A 19,223-nucleotide genomic window follows, 5' to 3' on the forward strand; every position below is an offset into this window, starting at 1 on the left:
TCAAAAAAAACACACACTAAATTCTTGTGGACTTTTTTATGCATAGTTTGCATGCTCAGAAACGTCCATATGTTTTGCATAATATTATGCATCACTGTGTACATTTTATGCAGGAAGATGCATAAAATGTACACAGTGATGCATAGTTTATACATAACATATGGACGATCTGAGCAGCATAACTATGAATAAAAACTGCGTCTTTATGCATTTAAAAAGTCCATAAGAATTTAGTGTGCAAAGCGCCTTATGCGCTCTCTTTTGAAACACCTTGGACCCAAACCACTGCATGAGATAGCAATGCATGGCTGCTATGACTCATTCGCAAAGGTGCGTCCCATGTTAACACCTTTCACTTTGATTTTATTAGTGGGGGTGCGCCCAGGCCAAACACCCCTGCTGCACTATGCATGCAGCGCAAGGTGTATGCTGTCCATACACCTTGCGCTTTCTGTGCATGGCAGTTGACAAGGTGCGTGGAGTCCACTACTTTAGCCCAGGCCAAAGGTGTTTGGACTCCACGCACCTTGTCAACTGCCATGCACAGAAAGCGCAAGGTGTATGGACAGCATACACCTTGCGCTGCATCCATAGTGCAGCAGGGGTGTTTGGCCTGGGCGCACCCCCACTAATAAAATCAAAGTGAAAGGTGTTAACATGGGACGCACCTTTGCGAATGAGTCATAGCAGCCATGCATTGCTATCTCATGAAGCAAAAACCTAAAACCTTCTCCTTTTGTTGCAGGGAAAACACAGCGGGAACCTTGCAAAACACATACGCAGAAAGCACAAGGATTACATACCTGCATTCGAAAGGGAGTTGAAGAAATATCAACGGGGCAAAGTTCAGAAGAAGGCCTCTAAAGGTGGAAAGAAGCACCTCAAAGTTTCCCTGGACCCCAGGAAACTGAAGCTTGCATGTGTGAGGCTTGTGGCAGTTCATGGACGACCATTCTCACTGATGAACGATGCAGCCTTTCAGGACATCCTGAGTCCCATCCTTGACGCAATGCCTGCAAGAGAAAGGTAACTATAATTTAGCGGGTCAAGATTTGTTTTGTTTTTTTACACCAATCAAATATTATGTTCTTATTTATAGGTTTGCTATCAATGACGAGTCAGTCAGAAGAATGGTCCAGGAAGAGGCTGAAAGACTAAGGAAATTCATCAAGTCTGAAATTCGTGGAAGAGTGATTTCTCTCAAAGTTGACTCGACCTCCAAGAACAACCAAAACTTCTTCGGAGTGAATATTCAGTTTTCTGAAGGTGGAAAAATCCATCTCAGAACACTTGCAGTGAGACATTTACTTGTGAGCCAAACAGCAGGAAATTTGAGAGCAGAGATTTTAAGTATTTTTGCATCGTTTGGAATTAAAGTTGCACAGCTATCGTCTTTTACCTGCGATAACGGCCCCAATATGTTGCGAGCAGCAGACCTCCTCAAAGGTGACCAGGAAGAGGAACAGCAGCTGTGTGACGAAGACCAAGAAGATGTGGAGATGGAACTTAGTGAAGATGGTTTTCGCCTCAGTAGTGTCAAATGCTGTGCTCACACATTGCAGCTGGCTGTAACAGACGACAGTTTGAAAAAGTCAGAACAAGACATGAAGCTGCTTGGCAAATGCAGAGACGTTGTAAAGTATTTAAAAACAGATCAGCAAAGGAAAAAAATCAAGAAAGCCCACCTTCCATTGCCTTTGCTGGACAACGCAACTCGGTGGAATACGTCCTTCAACATGCTTACGTCTCTGCAGAGACTGAGGGAGTACCTCACAAAGGACGTTGATGAAGAAGATCAAGTCCTAACTCCCCAGGAGTGGGATGATGTTGAGGTCCTTGTGCGCTCATTGGAGCCTGCCATGGTGGCCACCAAGCAGCTGCAGGCAGAACAACTCACACTAAGGGATATGTATGGTGTTTGGCTCACTTGCAAACTGAAGTTGCAGAAAATTAACACCCCACTTTCAAATGCAATAGCTGCAAATATGACCAAGAGAGAGCGAAGGCTAGTGTATGCCAGAAGCCATGTCAATGCTGGCAAAGAGAAGGTACCGGCCCTCTTCGAGTATCCTGGCTTTGAGGCTGCAATTCTCCTGGACCCACGATATTTCTCCATCTTAGAGCCAGAGGAAATTGTCTCAGCCAAGTCTTACATCCGCAAACTGCACGCCCAACTTGAGAAGTTAAAGAATTCAGATGTTGCAGGCGATGATCAAGAAGAGGTACCAGATGACTCTAATGATGGCGAAGAAGGTGAGGACGAAGTGGAAAAGCTGTTAAGACAAAAAGACGAATTGCGTCAGGGTCAGAGGAACAGGGCCAGGGTTGATATAACGTCTCAAATTGACGCGTATTTCAGTGAGACAGCCCGAATAAAGGATAGAAATACTCCAATTCTTGAGTGGTGGGAAGGAAGACAGAAAATGTGGCCAGAGCTGTACTTGATTGCCAAAATTCTTCATGCAATTCCCGCCACTCAAGTAAGCGTCGAACGCCTTTTTTCTGCCTTGAGGTTTATCATGCACTATCTTCGAGGTGGTCTTGATCCTGACATGATCGAAGATCTCATGCTAATATACAGCAATTCCAGTTTGGTCAAACAAGATGTACTTACCTTGATAAATCCCAGTGATGACAGCGACAGCTCCTCTTCAGATGGCGAAGATGAAGAAGCTGGAGAAGGTGAAGAAGTTCCAATTGCCGGAGCCAGTACCAGCTCTTCAAGTCTCAACGACTCAACTTTATTCGATGACATGGACTTTGAATGAGTTCTTGAATCTCTGGTAGTAACTGTAAAACAGATGTTTCTAGTTTAAACATTGAATTTCATTGCACATGTTTTATTTAAAAATTGAATTTCATTGCACATGTTTTCTTTAAAAATTTCTGACAAGCCACATTCTTTGTTGGCACACATTCTTTTCCTTTAAAGAAAATTTTGCAATGACAATTCAAGAACAAATTTACTTTACTCAGATGTGTCATAAGTCTAGTCTTACTTTCAATATTTTGACACAGTGAATTAAGTTTGTATTTGAATTTGTATTGTCCTGTATTTATTTTGTTTAAGAGCTCTGACTAGTTTAACAATTTTTAACTAGTAAGTTATTATTACATCATTTCAAGACAATTTAGCTATGAAAGTTCATGAATGAATTTGCTCAATTGCCAGTCTAGTCTTGCCTTAAATATTTGGACAAAAATGTGTCTATTTTGTTTAACCGATTGCCACGTAAGTGACTTGTAACTGGAAATCATTTTTATTTTATGTTCGCTATGACGGTCCATTTAAGAGAGTTGGTTAGGTTCAATTCAAGACAATCTTTGAGTCATTAGTCTTAGTTTTAGATTATAGAAAATGTCTATCCATCTCTGAATTTTGCCCCCCAAATAATTTATGAATTATGTTTTGACTGAATTAGCTTACCTTGAAAATTGAATTTGTACCGATGAAATCCCATTGTAATTTGGGTACCATTCCAGCACTTGTACACACTGTTTGGCATTAAAAGTAATGAGTTTGCCATAACCTAAATCTTGACTCCTTTTTGTGAATATATTCCGTCGCTAGCCCTGAAAACGCAAAGCAAAGGTCTTGCACATTGCATCTTTGTAGATTGGGAAGCTAAACGGTTTGTTCTGGTTGATGCCAATATTTACCTACTGGGAAAACAGAAATGCCACTTTCCCTAGTTTGCATTGAGCTGTCTGCGTTTTACAAATTAGAACACCACGCGCGAGGAGAGCAAAGATATAACGGAGAAGAGCAATCGCCTCTCCAAAACTTGAACATGCCACAGCGACAATAGTATTAACTAGAAACTAGAAGCATGGGAACCCTAGCAACAGCAGCAACAGTAACTCGAATTTGAATCGTCACGACGGGCAGTGGTCACGTGTCACGAAAACCTTGGGAAACCACAAGAACAAAAGATGAACCAGGCCAGGCCGCGGGAGAGTTAAGGGCCGCGCTGCCGCGCCTGACCTGACAGTCGACAGGTATTAGGATCCACGGTGCAGGTACAGTAGGGGTGGGGGAACTGAGATGTGAAGAGGAAGAAGGGAAAGCTTACACACAAGGCACAAGAAATCACAGAACTTATTGAAAAATTTTGGTGTTCTTTAGAAAAATGCTATAATAACTGCTGACCAGCATATAGATAATAAAAGCGGGTGAAGAGTAAAGGTAAAGGTTGTCCGGGACCAACACAAATTTTGCTCAAGAAAAAATTAATTTTCTATGTCAAAAATTGTGTACCAGTGCACTATAAACAGCTTATGATACCTTGCAGACACGTATTTATAGCATTGATTTGTTAGAAAGTATGAATTCGGGCTTCGTCATCATTTATTTAATGGTTTAGAGTTTAGATAGGCTTAAGGGAGTATGGGGCGATTTGTAACAGATTTTGGAATTCTCTATACAAAATTAAGAACATTCTGCATATCGGTGTCAAACTTGTGCCAGTTGAATAGTCTGGCCCTTCATCTAGACTGTGCAGCTCCGTTGGATCAATCTGGAGTCCGTAATCTTTGAAATCTAAGACGCTTTCCAAACCCTTGCATGCTGTTACGAATCGCCCCAGCATGGGGTGATTTGTAACAGCCATGGGGCTTTTCATAACAGCCTACACATTAAATGAAACATCGTCGGGAATGTTATCTCCTCCAGCAGTTGTTCTTCGGATGTCCTACAGACGCCTTAAAATCTACATTACAAGCTGCCCTTGACCGCCTCAGCATAAACTGACCGGCTATGTCAACCCTAACCTCACTTTTTTCAATTTTGGAGGAAATAATAGAATAACTCGCTTTAAAATGCATTTTGAACTGTGTAAATGTATTGGAATTAGGCAGCAGATGATTCGAGAAATAATTCAAGCATTTAATTGCAAAAATTACTTAAATTATTGTTTTTATACGGGTCTGTTACGAATCACCCCAATTGCCGGCTACGCAAGAAATACGTCCCTAACTATCACTGGACAAAGTAAAAGCACCTTATGCCACGTGGTTACATTGTAAAGGGGTCACGCTTCAAGGCCCCAACAGTACTTCGATGGTGATTCATACCTGGGGAGCCTCAGACAGAAACTTCCTAGAACTCAAAATAAAAGATTTACCCGTTTTCGGTGTACCCTAAATTTCAGACGCCCTCCAAAACTATACCTGAGCACCGATCACATCCGCTTTGATTGTAGAAGGACCCTGTACTTGAAGCGAAAGAGGGGCCATACTCAGATTTTCCTCTGCTCCCTCCACTTAAATTAATAAACGCATGTGTTACGAATCGCCCCTGTTACAAATCGCCCCATACTCCCTTACTAGAAATTGTTTTGCACTGTAGCGTACAAACAATGCAAAGAAGTAACATTAACACTTAATTATTAATAATTTCAGTTTTATTCCCTCTTGTCCATCTTTACACTTTTACTCGCGCTGCTCGCTGGGGGCTCCGCCCCCAGACCCTCGCATGTGTCGAGCGCGTGCCGAAGTATTTTCAGTAAGTCCGTGGTAAGCAAAGGCAAATTTTCTAAGGAAGTAAATGTCCTGCTTCTTTGAAAGCTCTATTTAACCGCTTTTGACCATATAATAAGGCTACTTTTACTGCTCAAATAGATAGCTTGTATTGCATTGGCTACTGTGGCAGTCAATGGGTGCATACAAGGTCCGGAAAATATTAAAGACTGCTTTGACAAGGATAGAGGTGAAGGAAAAAAACCTTAAGTCTCTACGACCACTCCTCGACCCCAAACATTTCTTTGAGTGAGTAAGTGAGTGAGTCAGTCAGTCAGTCGGATTGGGGCTATATAGATTCTTGAAGATGATTGCCCAATTGCCGGTGGCGGGGTCCCGATTACGGCACAGTTTCGGAAATTCTCGACCAGACCTACCGATGGGGCGAATAAAATTTTTTAGTCATTCGGTCCCCTTTTTGGAAGATTGAGTAGCTTTGCTCGGAAACAGTGAGAAATTTTCAACTTTTGAGATTTTTCCCAATTTTCCCATTAAATTTGGAATCGAATGGAAAAACCCGCAGGTCTCTACGACCACTCCTTGACCCCCAACATTTCTATGAGTGAGTGAGTCAGTCGGTCGGATTGGGGCTATATGGGTTCTTGATGATTGATGAGTGAGGGAGTCAGTCAGTCGGATTTTGGGGCTTTATAGGTTCTTGATGACAATTGATGATTGATTTTGAGTATGTTGCCGGTGACGGGGACCCGATTGTGGCACAGTTTCTGAAATGTCTCGACTTGATCTACCGATTGGGCTAATAAAAATTTTTAGTCGGTCGGTCCCCTTTTTTGAAGATTGAGTGGACTTTGTTAAATTTAGGCCTATTTAATCGTTTTTTAGGATGTTGCCGGTGACCAGGACCCGATTGCGGCACAGTTCCAGAAACCGCTCGACCAGACCTACCGATGGGGCGAATAAAATTTTTTAGTCGGTCGGTCCCCTTTTTTGAAGATTGAGTGGACTTTGATAAATTTAGGCCTTTTTAATCGTTTTTGAGGATGTTGCCGGTGACGGGAACCCGATTGCGGCACAGTTTCGGAAATGTCTGGACCAGACCTACCGATCGTCATCGTCATCGGCGCTGTTAGGCCTCAGCAGACCTCTAGCGTTCGAGTAAGCAGCTACTGGAAGCGAAGGACTCAGACTGCAAACCTCAAAAATGCAGGCAGAGTCCCGCCCGCAGCAACCACCCTCTACTTGGGGGGTATGAGGACAACCTCCACAGACCGTGGAGGCAGGACTCATCCCAAATTGATGAAAGTGAGGTTCGTTGCCCTTTGACCCTTGGAAAGTGGGAAGGCCCAGTCAACATTTCGTACTACGCGGTACCTCCATTGGAGGTGCCCTCAGAGATATCGTATCATCCCCTTTAGTAGCACTGGTGAGGTACTGTTTGCCCAAAAAGGGTAGTCTGCTGGCTGTCCTCGGCATCATCCATCTGTGGTACGGGCCTAGTACAACCCCGTACTACCATTCCGTACCTCGGCCGGACCACCACTGGACTAGCGGTCGGCCCATGCAAATTCAATAATATTTTGACGCTAGGGTGAAGATCTTCACTTGAAAGGGTGTCAAAGGACCCGAGGAGGAAGATACCTCGATTCAAAAATTGGTTGGAGGATATTTCTGATTATGTCAGAAGTCACTCCGACTCATTGGGACAAGTCTGCTGTACCTAATGAAAATGCGACCCGTGGCATGCAGCGAGAGGAACCATTCAATTGTCGATTGCTCCTCTAGTAGTTTTGATACCGCCGTAAATTTTTACAGCGGTGCATCGCACTCATCTTAGCACTTCAGTTCCCATCTATTCAGAACTTTCAGTACACTACCTTTTGGCTAGAAGAGCCTTTTAACTGTAACAGGGGACTTAAGCGACACCAACGCCATCTAGCGAACAATACTGAGAGTGCAATCCGCCATCTAGTCCTGACCCACCGTCGTCCCTGGTACTGTCGTGGTACAACGGTAGTCCCGATACGTACCTTGCAATGCACGCCTACTGCCACCTTTCTAGAGGTAATAAGCAACCAGATATCACCGTGCGTGTAATTAGTACCGGTGTGTCACGCAAGGACATTCCATTTTCAAACTAAAAATTTTCTCAAAAAAGTGAAAATTTCCTTTAAAAAATTAAAAATTGTCAGGAAATTAAAAATTTTCTCAAGAAATTGAAAATTTTCTCAGGAAATTAAATTAAATTCACTACCGATTTTATATATATTTTTGCAATGGAATTCCCCAACGTCCCCAATTCCCCAAAGTAATTTGTCGCATTTCTGGTTGCATTTAACCTGTACAAACGCGACAAGTACACGGACATGTGCATGGTCCAGATTCGGACTACCTCTGTACTATGGAGGGACTAGTGAGTGCGACCAGTAGGACCAAGATGGCGGAGTAGCGTTTCCCGCACTTTTCACGTACCAGACCGTAGTACACCACTACTCCAGCTGACATCAGATATAGACATACGAAACGGACTTCGCATGGAGGTCAGTGGGAGGTACAGTCAGGGACCTGGTACTAGCAATGTTGACTGGGGGCAGCTGGAGCAGCAGGGTAGTGTGGCTCACCAACTACACTGTTAAAAATAAAGTTGTAATTTAGCAGTAAATATGTTGCTAATTTTCTGAATGATTTAAGTTGTTTCCAAATGACTTTAGTTGTTTACAAACGACTTGCGTTGTTCGTCAACAAGATGGTTGTAAACCAGTAGACAGCCTTATTTGCATCAATTTTGATTGCCGATTAGGTCACAGACCTAGTGAAGTCCCAGTGACCCGCAGTTATCACTTCTTAGATTGTCCGAGTTGTTTGAACACAGCAAAATATTGTTTTGAAACAGCATAAGTCAGAAAAATAATTAGCAACGAATTTGTCGTTTTAAAACAAGAAAACTTGTTTATAAACAACAGCGTTGTCGAGGTTGGTTATTGTGTTGTTGTTTTAAAACAACCATTTTTAACAGTGTAGGCGTCGTCGTGCTCCTCCTGTTGTCGCAGCCGTTCCGCCCGCCTCGCCTGCGCAGCGGCGCGGCGTTCTTCATATGGGTCGGGTTGGTGAAGCAATTGAAGCGTGCGCCGGGCCCACTCGGACCTGTCGCGGGCGGCTTCCCTCCAGTCAGCAGCTCCGAGTGACTCCGCGTCGCGTTGAATTTGCTCCTGCAGGCGGAAGGGTGGGCGACCGCGGGGAAGCTTCGCAGGGGGCGGCTTGTCGAGGGCGGCGCGCGTTATGGCAGGGGCGGATCCTCGCGCGGCGTGGCTGGCGTACTGGAGGCGGGTGCGGCGGGCCACGTTGAGAATCGGAGGCACGCCGGTGAGTTCCCGCACCTCCCTGTTGCTCCTCCACACCGATGGGGTGAATAAAAATTTTTAGTCGGTCGGTCCCCTTTTTTGAAGATTGAGTGGATTTTGTTGAATTTAGGTCTATTAAATTGTTTTTTGAGGATGTTGCCGGTGACGGGGACCCGATTGCGGCACAGTTTCGGAAATGTCTCGACCAGACCTACCGATGGGGCGAATAAAAATTTTTAGTCGGTCAGTCCCCTTTTTTGAAGATTGAGTGGATTTTGTTGAATTTAGGCCTATTTAATCTTTTTTTGAGGATGTTGCCAGTGACGGAGACCGGATTGCGGCACAGATTCGGAAATGTATCGACCAGACCTACCGATGGGGCGAATAAAAATTTTTAGTCGGTCGGTCCCCTTTTTTGAAGATTGACTGGGTTTGCTGGGAAACGGTGAAAAATTTTTTCCCCCTTTTTTTGTAGATAAAGTAGGTTTTCTCGGAAACGGTGAGGAATTTTCAATTTTTGGGGTTTTTTTCCCAAATTTTCCCAAAAAATTTTGGGAAATTGAATGAAAAAAACGGCAAGTCTCTACGACCACTCCTTCCCCCCAAACATTTCTATGAGTGAGTGAGTCAGTCAGTGAGTCAGTCGGATTGGGGCGTTATAGGTTCGGGGGGTCGGGCCCCCAGACCCCAGACCCCCGCATTTGTGGAGCGCGTGCCGAAGTTTTTTTCAGTAAGTCCGTGGTGACCAAAGGAAAAATTTTTCTAAGGAAGAAAATGTCCTGCTTCTTTGAAAGCTCTATTTAACCGCTTTTGACCATATAATAAAGCTACTTTTACTCCCCAAAATAGATAGCTTGTATTGCATTCCCTACTGTGGCAGTCAATGGATGCATACAAGGTCCGGAAAATATTGAAGACTGCTTTGACAAGGATACAGGTGAACGGAAAAAAACCTTAGGTCTCTACGACCACTCCTTGACCCCAAACATTTCTTTGAGGAGTGAGGGGGACTGAGTGAGTCAGTCAGTCGGATTGGGGCTATATAGATTCTTGAGGGATATTGCCCAATTGCCGGTGGCGGGGTCCCGATTACGGCACAGTTTGGGAAATTCTCGACTAGACCTACCGATGGGGCAAAAAAAATTTTTTAGTCATTCGGCCCCCTTTTTAGAAGATTGAGTAGGTTTGCTCGGAAACAGTGAGAAATTTCAACTTTTGAGATTTTTCTAAATTTTTTCCCTTTAAATTTGGAATTGAATGGAAAAACCCGCAGGTCTCTACGACCACTCCTTTTGCTCGGAAACAGTAAAAAATTTTCAATTTTTAAGATTTTTCTCAATTTTCCCATTAAATTTGGAATTGAATGGAAAAACCCGCAGGTCTCTACGACCACTCCTTGACCCCAAACATTTCTATGAGTGAGTGAGTGAGTCAGTCAGTCAGATTGGGGCTATATACAGGGTGAGTTTTCTCAATGTGTCAATAATTTGCAGGCAGTTTGGGCATCCCTAGGGGACCATTTTTCACCAATGAACTAGTGGGCGCAAACGTCTAGATACGGAGATAATTGGTGTTTTGAATTTGGATTTTGCGCCTACAAGGTAGGCCCCGGGTGCCACTGAGGGTGGCAGGACCTGTCGAGGGGGTGTCGCGGGACTAGCAGTACTCGCGGGAGTGCCACTTACCTCGCGGAAGTATCCGGGGAAATCCCGCCACCCTCGCAAAGACAGCCGTGAGATCCACTGTAACGGGGGCCACCATGACAGCCCCTTGAGACCCGCGGCAACCCCCCCCAAAAGACATTTGAAAGGTCCGCCGCATCCCTTCGAGACTCGAAGAAACCCCCCTAGACCCGCGACACCCCCACGTGAGGTCCTGCCCCCATCAATGGCAGCGGGTGCCTACCTCGCAGGCGCGAAGGCTAATTAAAAAAACCCCAAATTATCTCCGTACCTAGACGTTTGCGCCCACTAGTTCATTGGTAGAAAATGATCCCCTTGGGGTGCCCAAACTACCTACAAATTATTGACACATTGAGAAAACTCACCCTGTAGGTTCTTGATTGATGAGTGAGGGAGTCAGTCAGTCGGATTTTGGGGCTTTATAGGTTCTCAATGAGAATTAATGATTGATTATGAGTATGTTGCCGGTGACGGGGACCCGATTGCGGCACAGTTTCGGAAATGTCTCGACTAGACCTACCGATGGGGCGAATAAAATTTTTCAGTCGGTCGGTCCCCTTTTTTGAAGATTGAGTGGATTTTGTTTTAATTTAGGCCTATTTCATCGTTTTTGGGGTGTTGCCGTTGACGGGGACCCGATTGCGGCACAGTTTCGGAAATGTCTCGAACAGACCTACCGATGGGGCGAATAAAATTTTTAGTCGGTCGGCCCCTTTTTTTAAGATTGAGTGGATTTTGTTGAATTTAGGCCTATTTCATCGTTTTTTTAGGATGTTGCCGTTGACGGGGACCCGATTGCGGCACAGTTTCGGAAAAAGTCTCGAACAGACCTACCGATGGGGCGAATAAAAAATTTTTTGTCGGTCGGTCCCCTTTTTTTAAGATTGAGTGGATTTTGTTGAAATTTTGGCCTATTTAATCGTTTTTGAGGATGTTGCCGGTGACGGGGACCCGATTGCGGCACAGTTTCGGAAATGTCTCGACCAGACCTACCGATGGGGCGAATAAAAATTTTTAGTCGGTCGGTCCCCTTTTTTTAAGATTGAGTGGATTTTGTTGAATTTAGGCCTATTTAATCGTTTTTTTTAGGATGTTGTCAGTGACGGAGACCCGATTGCGGCACAGTTTTGGAAATGTCTCGACCAGACCTACCGAAGGGGCGAATAAAAATTTTTGGTCGGTCGGTCCCCTTTTTTTTAAAATTGAGTAGGTTTGCTCGGAAACGGTGAGAAATTTGTTCCCCTTTTTTGTAGATAAAGTAGGTTTTCTCGGAAACGGTGAGGAATTTTCAACTTTTTGGGGTTTTTCCCAATTTTCCCATAAAATTTTGGGAAACGAATGGAAAAAACCGCATGTCTCTACGACCACTCCTTGACCCCAAAAATTTCTATGAGTGAGTGATGGTGAGTGAGGGGGAGTGAGTCAGTCAGTGAGTCAGTCGGATTGGGGGTATATAGGTTCTTGACTCGCGCTGCTCGCTGGGGCTCCGCCCCCCGACCCCCGCATGGTGGGGCGCGTGCCGAAGTATTTTCAGTAAGTCCGTGGTGACCAAAGGCTAATTTTCTAAGGAAGTAAATGTACTGCTTCTATAAAGGCCTATTTAACAGCTTTAGACCATATAATAAGCTATTTTTTTTCTGCCCAATAGATAGCTTGTATTGCATTCGCTACTGTGGCAGGCAATGGGTGCATACAAGGTCCGGAAAATATTGAAGACTGCTTTGACAAGGATAGAGGTGAATGGAAAAAAAAAGCAAGTCTCTACGACCCCCCCCTTGACCCTAAACATTTCTATGAGTGAGTGAGTGAGTCAGTGAGTGAGTCAGTCGGATTGGGGCTTTTAGGTTCTTGATTGATGACTTTGAGGACGTTGCCGGGGACGGGGCCCGATTGCGGCATAGTTTCGGAAATGTCTCGACCAGATCTACCGATGGGGCGAATAAAAATTTTAGTCGGTCGGTCCCTATTTTTTTAAGATTGAGTGGATTTTGTTAAATTTAGGCCTATTTTTTCGTTTTGAGGATGTTGCCGGTGACGGGGGCCCGATTGCGGCACAGTTTTGGAAATGTCTCGTCCAGACCTACCCATGGTGCGAATAAAAATTTTGAGTCAGTCGGTCCCCTTTTTTTTAAGATTGAGTGGATTTTGTTAAAATTAGGCCAACTTTTTATCGTTTTAAGGGTGTTGCCGGTGACGGGGACCAGATAGCGGCATAGTTTCGGAAATGTCTTGACCAGACCTACCGATAGGGCAAATAAAAATTTTCAGTCGGTCGGTCCCCCTTTTTTGAAGATTGAGTGGATTTTGTTGAATTTAGGCCTATTTTAAACGTTTTGAGGGTGTTGCCGGTGACGGGGACCCGATTGCGGCACAGTTTCGGAAATGTCTCGACCAGACCTACCGATAGGGCGAATAAAAAATTTTAGTCGGTCGGTCCCCTCTTTTGAAGATTGAGTGGATTTTGTTGAATTTAGGCCTATTTTGATATTTTTATATCGTTTTCAGGATGTTGCCGGTGACGGGGACCAAATTTCCCGGGACAGTTTTGGAAATGTCAAGACCAGACCTACCGATAGGGCGAATAAAAATTTTTAGTCGGTCGGTCCCCTTTTTTTGAAGATGGAGTGGGGTTTTTTTGAATTTAGGCCTATTTAATCGTTTTGAGGGTGTTGCCGGTGACGGGGACCCGATTGCGGCACAGTTTGGGAAAAGTCTCGACCAAGACCTACCGATAGGGGAAATAAAAAATTTTTAGTCGGTCGGTCCCCTTTTTTGAAAATTTAGTGGATTTTGTTAAATTTTGGCCTTTAATCGTTTTTTAGGGCGGGTTGGGCCCCCTGACGGGGCCAAAATTTTCGGCACAGTTTTGGGGTGTCGAACCAGACCTACCCTGGGCGAATTTTAAAAATTTTTGGTTTTTTGGGCGGGTCCCTTTTTTGGGTTGAGTGGGTTTTTTTTTTGAATTTTGGCCTATTTAAACTTTTGAGGGTGTTTTCCGGTGACGGGGACCCGATTGCGGCACAGTTTTGGAAATGACTCGACCAGACCTACCGATAGGGTGAATAAAAATTTTTAGTCGGTCGGTCCCCTTTTTTGAAGATTGAGTGGATTTTGTTGAATTTAGGCCCATTTTTTATCGTTTTGAGGATGTTGCCGGTGACGGAGACCCCATTGTGGCATAGTTTCGGAAATGTCTCGACCAGACCTACCGATAGGGTGAATAAAAATTTTCAGTCGGTCGGTCCCCTTTTTTGAAGATTGAGTGGATTTTGTTGAATTTAGGCCTTTTTTTATCGTTTTGAGGATGTTGCCGGTGACGGAGACCCCATTGTGGCATAGTTTCGGAAATGTCTCGACCAGACCTACCGATGGGGCGAATAAAAATTTTTAGTCGGTCGGTCCCCTTTTTTGAAGATAGAGTGGATTTTGTTAAATTTAGGCCTATTTTATCGTTTTTGAGGATGTTGCCCGGGGACGAGGACCCGATTGCGGCACAGTTTCGGAATTTTCTCGACCAGACCTACCGATGGGGCGAATAAAAAGTTTTTGTCGGTCGGTCCCCTTTTTTTAAGATAGAGTGGATTTGTTAAATTTAGGCCTATTTTATCGTTTTTGAGGATGTTGCCGGTGACGAGGACCCGATTGCGGCACAGTTTCGGAAATGTCTCGACCAGACCTACCGATGGGGCGAATAAAAATTTTTAGTCGGTCGGTCCCCTTTTTTGAAGATAGAGTGGATTTTGTTAAATTTAGGCCTTTTTTTCGTTTTTTTAGGATGTTGCCGGTGACGAGGACCCGATTGCGGCACAGTTTCGGAAATGTCTCGACCAGACCTACCGATGGGGCGAATAAAAATTTTTAGTCGGTCGGTCCCCCTTTTTTTAAGATAGAGTGGATTTTGGGTTTAAAATTTTGGCCTATTTTATCGTTTTTGAGGATGTTGCCGGTGACGAGGACCCGATTTCGGCACAGTTTCGGAAATGTCTCGACCAACCTACCGTGGGGCGAATAAAAATTTCTAGTCGGTCGGTCCCCTTTTTTGAAGATTTAGTAGGTTTACTCGGAAACGGTAAGAAATTTGTTCCCCTTTTTTGTAGATAAAGAAGGTTTTTTCGGAAACGGTGAGGAATTTTCAACTTTTGGGATTTTTCCCAATTTTCCCATAAAATTTGGAATCGAATGGAAAAAACCGCAAGTCTCTACGACCACTCCTTCACCCCAAACATTTCTATGAGTGAGTGAGTCAGTGAGTGAGTCAGTGAGTCAGTCGGATTGGGGCTTTATAGGTTCTTGATAAGTGAGAGAGTCAGTCAGTCGGATTTTGCGGCTATGTAGGTTCTTGATGATAATTGATGATTGATTTTGAGTATGTTGCCGGTGACGGCGACCCGATTGCGGCACAGTTTCGGAAATGTCTCGACCAGACCTACCGATGGGGCGAATAAAAATTTTTAGTCGGTCGGTCTCCTGTTTTGAAGATTGAGTGGATTTTGTTGAATTTAGGCCTATTTAATCGTTTTTGGCCCGCCCTTCTATTCAAAAAATAGGGGGAGGGCCTATGCATTTGCCTTTGTGTCTGTGTGTTGTTGTTGTTGTAGTTGTTGTTGTTGTTGTTGTTGGCGTCTGTGTACAAGGAAGGAGTTGAGCTAGAGTAACCAGATTTGGGGGGTACTTCAGGAGTACCGTCCAAACAAATAATCCGGTGGTGCAAATCCCGTCCGGGTCGCACAAGGGCTGCTGCAGGGCATCATGGTTTACATGAGCGGGAGGGGGATTTCCGCCATTATTGGTGCTAGCAGGGCACATAGGGGTATTTTTGGGAAACGGGGCGACAAGACAAAATGAATGGACCTGGTCCCGACCCCCTCGGCCGCTTTTACGAGTTTGCCAGATCAGGATCTTCAAAAAGGGGGTCGACCGACTAAAAAAAATTTTTTGCAGATTTCGATTGGTCTCAGCAAGACCTTTTCAACGAGGGGTCGGAAAGGGGGTCCAGGAGCCCGACTTCGTCTATTAGTCACATCAGGATCTTGAAAAAAGGGGGTCGACCGACTGAAAATTTTTACTTAAGTTTTGGATAGGTCTTGGCAAGACCTCTTCAACGAGGGGTCGGAAGGGGGGGGCCAGGAGCCCGGCTTCATGAGTTATGGGGAAAAGTGCGACGGACTCGTTTTGCGCTCCTGCTGTCCTCTATTGCAAGGAGTTGCAGTAGCATGGCAAATATGGGTATTTTTGGAATGAGGGCGAAGAGACAAATGTAATGGGCATATTCTAAGGACAGTTGGAGTAAAAAAAAGCTAACGCTAACGTGGAAGCAGATGACATTCTAATGAGAATGTTTATTTTAATATGCTTGTTTATCACTTCATAGCTGCCGGGCCCCTTTTACGTTTACGCTCTCGTTGTTCTTCGGTCAGCTTCCTGGGGGCCCCTAGGGTTTGGGCAGTGATTGCCGCTTCACGTGCTTCTTCCCATCTTGTCTGTGTACTCCACACACGCAACGCGCTCCTTCGGGTCAGCCGGCGACACTGTTGTTGTTCAGTGCGTGCGAGGCCCCCGCTCCCCCCGCCTCCAGCGGCATGCGGCGTCGCCGGCGGCGGGTCGCGCTGCATCCTGCATCGGTATCGGCCCAGCGAAGCCGACCCCCAGCCCGAAGGCGGTACGAGCTGAGCAGGCCACGCTAGGCCCCCGCTTGAGAGCCGAGCCGGCCGAGCCTTGCCTAGGCACGCAGCACGCCGCGCCCTGCGCCCAGCGCTGGCGGCGGGGAGGTAGAAGGGGGGGGGGGGGGGGGGGCCGGCCCCGGCCATGCCCTTTGCCGGCCCAGGCCGGCTTCACGCCCCGCCGGCTTCACTCACAGACGCACGCACGGTCCCGCCCCGCCTTAAAACTAAACTCGAGAGTAAAAGCAAGCTGACACCTTCATTGCAATTGTATAGCTTGCTTTTGCTTTAGCAACGGGGTCATCTGCTAAAAAGTGTAAGGACTATTGCATATTGTGAATAGAAGGGCGGGCCTAAGTCACGTGGTACATCGATAACTGTGCTTTTCCCGCTCACGGGGTGTGTGATGCGAGCGGGCCGAAGGCCCGGGGCCCTTTGACTGGCCCAATTGGGTCTGATGCGAGGGCCGAAAGGGCCCCAGAAAAGGCCGCCGGCAGGCCAAGCTGGGCCGGCCCCCTGTCGAACCGAGTTGCCGGCGCAGCGAAGCGGAGCTGGCAACTCGGTTCGACGGAAGGGCGGGTCCTAGCTTGTTGAAGATGTTGCCGGTGACGGGGACCCGATTGCGGCACAGTTTCTGAAATGTCTCGACCAGGGCCTACCGATGGGGCGAATAAAAATCTTTAGTCGGTCGGTCCCCCTTTTTTTAAGATTGAGTGGATTTTGTTGAATTTAGGCCTATTTAATCGTTTTTTAGGGTGTTGCCGGTGACGGGGACCCGATTGCGGCACAGTTTCGGAAATGTCTCGACCCGACCTACCGATGACGCGAATAAAAATTTTTAGTCGGTTGGTCCCCCTTTTTTTAAGATTGAGTGGATTTTGGGTTTAATTGAGGCCTATTTAATCGTTTTTTAAGATGTTGCCGGTGACGGGGACCCCATTGCGGCAGTTTCTGAAATGTCTCGACCCGACCTACCGATGGGGCGAATAAAAATTTTTAGTCGGTCGGTCCCCTTTTTTTAAGATTGAGTGGATTTTGTTGAATTTAGGCCTATTTAATCGTTTTTGAGGATTTTGCCGGTGACGGGGGGCCCGATTGCGGCACAGTTTTGGAAATGTCTCGACCAGACCCCACTGATAGGGCGAATAAAAAATTTTTTGTCGGTCGGTCCCCTTTTTTGAAGATTGAGTAGGTTTTTCTCGGTAACGGTGAGAAATTTGTTCCCCTTTTTGGCCCGCCCTTCTTTTTCAAAAAAAAGGGAGAGGGCCTATGCATTTGCCTTTGTGTCTGTGTGTTTTGTTGTTGTTGTTGGCGTCTGTGTACAAGGAAGGAGTTGAGCTAGAGTAACCAGATTTGGAGGGTACTTCAGGAGTACCGTCCAAACAAATTCCCCGGTGGTGCAAATCCCGTCCGGGTCGCAAAAGGGCTGCTGCAGGTGCATCATGGTTTACATGAGCGCGAGGGGGATTTCCGCCATTATTGGTGCTAGCAGGGCACATAGGGGTATTTTTGGAATCGGGGCGAGGGAGACAAGATGAATGGACCTGGTCCCGACCCCATCGGCCGCTTTTACAAGTTGGCCAGATCAGGATCTTCAAAAAAGGGGGTCGACCGACTATAAAAATTTATTGCAGATTTCGATTGGTCTCAGCAAGACCTTTTCAACGGGGGGTCGGAAAGGGGGTCCAGGACCCCGACTTCGTCTATAGTCACATCAGGATCTTGAAAAAAGGGGGTCGACCGACTGAAAACTTTTACTTAAGTTTTCGATAGGTCTTGGCAAGACCTCTTCAACGAGGGGTGGGAAAGGGGGGTCCAGGAGCCCGCCTTCATGAGTTATGGGAAAAAGTGCGACTGACTCGTTTTGCGCTCCTGCTGTGCCTCTATTGCAAGGAGTTGCAGTAGCATGGCAAAAATGGGTATTTTCGGAATGAGGGCTAAGAGACAAATGAAATGGGCATATTCTAAGGACAGTTGGAGTAAAAAGTGTAAGGACTATTGCATATTGTGAATAGAAGGCGGGCCTAAGTCACGATGGTACATCGATAACTTTGCTTTACCCGCTCACGGTGTGTGTGATGCGAGCGGGCCGAAGGCCCGGGCCTTCGACTGTCCAAGTTGGGTCTGATGCGAGGGCCGAAGGCCCGAGAAAAGGCCGCCGGCAGGCCAAGCTGGGCCGGCCCCCTGTCGAACCGAGTTGCCGGCGCAGCGAAGTGGAGCTGGCAACTCGGTTCGACGGAAGGGCGGGCCCTAGCTTGTTTGTAGATAAAGTAGGTTTTCTCGGAAACGGTGAGGAATTTTCAACTTTTGGGATTTTTCCCAATTTTCCCATAAAATTTGGAATCGAATGGAAAAAACCGCAAGTCTCTACGACCACTCCTTCACCCCAAACATTTCTATGAGTGAGTGAGTCAGTGAGTCAGTCGGATTGGGGCTTTATAGGTTCTTGATACAAAAGCTCCCAGAGTGATTAATAATGATCAGAAAAATAAGCCCTTTGAGTCTATGAAAGAGTACAAACCAATACTTAACGGAATTTGATGCATAAATTTTTGTACTAAAATCTGACAGGGCATTTTTTAAAATACATAAATACAGTTACTAGAACAACGGAACTCAATATTCACATTAATTGTAATAATGCTACAACACTAAAGATAAAGGATGAAATTACAGAAGAAAAACCTTCTTAGCTAAATAAAAATCTTATTTTAGTACTCGTATGTTAGACATAGCAGTTTCAATACAAGATACAGTACTTAAAAATTAATTTAACTTGCAACTCGCAGACAATACGATTCCTGAAATAAAAATTAAGTGTGTTGTAAAGAAAGACACGATTCAAATTTTGGTAAAAGACTTCTCAGAAAAAATAAAGAAACAAAAGGACAAAACCTAACTAACCTTAACAGGTCTCGACACAAAAGAATTTAAGTTGGATTGGTGTTTCGAGAAAACCACTCAATTACATTTGTTGATGGAGATATCAACTTCATACAATTGTTGATGTAATAATGAGACTCCTTTGGCTTATTCCAATTGCATACGGGGCAAAGTGTCTCCGT

At 45.4% G+C, this 19,223-nt stretch overlaps 1 protein-coding gene across 4 annotated transcripts; it reads right to left on the reverse strand.

Moving 5' to 3' along the window:
• Positions 1–1,428: 1,428 nt before the first annotated feature.
• LOC117643636 lies at positions 1,429–4,363 on the reverse strand. 4 transcript variants are annotated; one of them, XR_004587632.1, is made up of 5 exons: positions 3,428–4,363; positions 2,615–2,790; positions 2,154–2,273; positions 1,686–1,877; positions 1,429–1,566 (listed from the first exon to the last, which is right to left on the reverse strand). XR_004587632.1 is itself a non-coding variant. In XM_034382632.1 (3 exons), exons 1-3 carry the CDS (start codon positions 3,525–3,527, stop codon positions 2,193–2,195), a joined length of 357 nt encoding a protein of 118 aa, XP_034238523.1. In that variant the 5' UTR covers positions 3,528–4,363; the 3' UTR covers positions 1,917–2,192. The 4 variants fall into 4 exon arrangements, 1 of the variants encoding a protein (XP_034238523.1); XR_004587630.1 differs by having other exon boundaries at positions 1,963–2,273; XR_004587631.1 differs by having other exon boundaries at positions 1,686–1,898; positions 1,963–2,273.
• Positions 4,364–19,223: the final 14,860 nt, after the last annotated feature.

Source organism: Thrips palmi, unplaced genomic scaffold, assembly GCF_012932325.1.
Source record: "Thrips palmi isolate BJ-2018 unplaced genomic scaffold, TpBJ-2018v1 HiC_scaffold_17, whole genome shotgun sequence".
Lineage (NCBI taxonomy): Eukaryota > Metazoa > Arthropoda > Insecta > Thysanoptera > Thripidae > Thrips > Thrips palmi.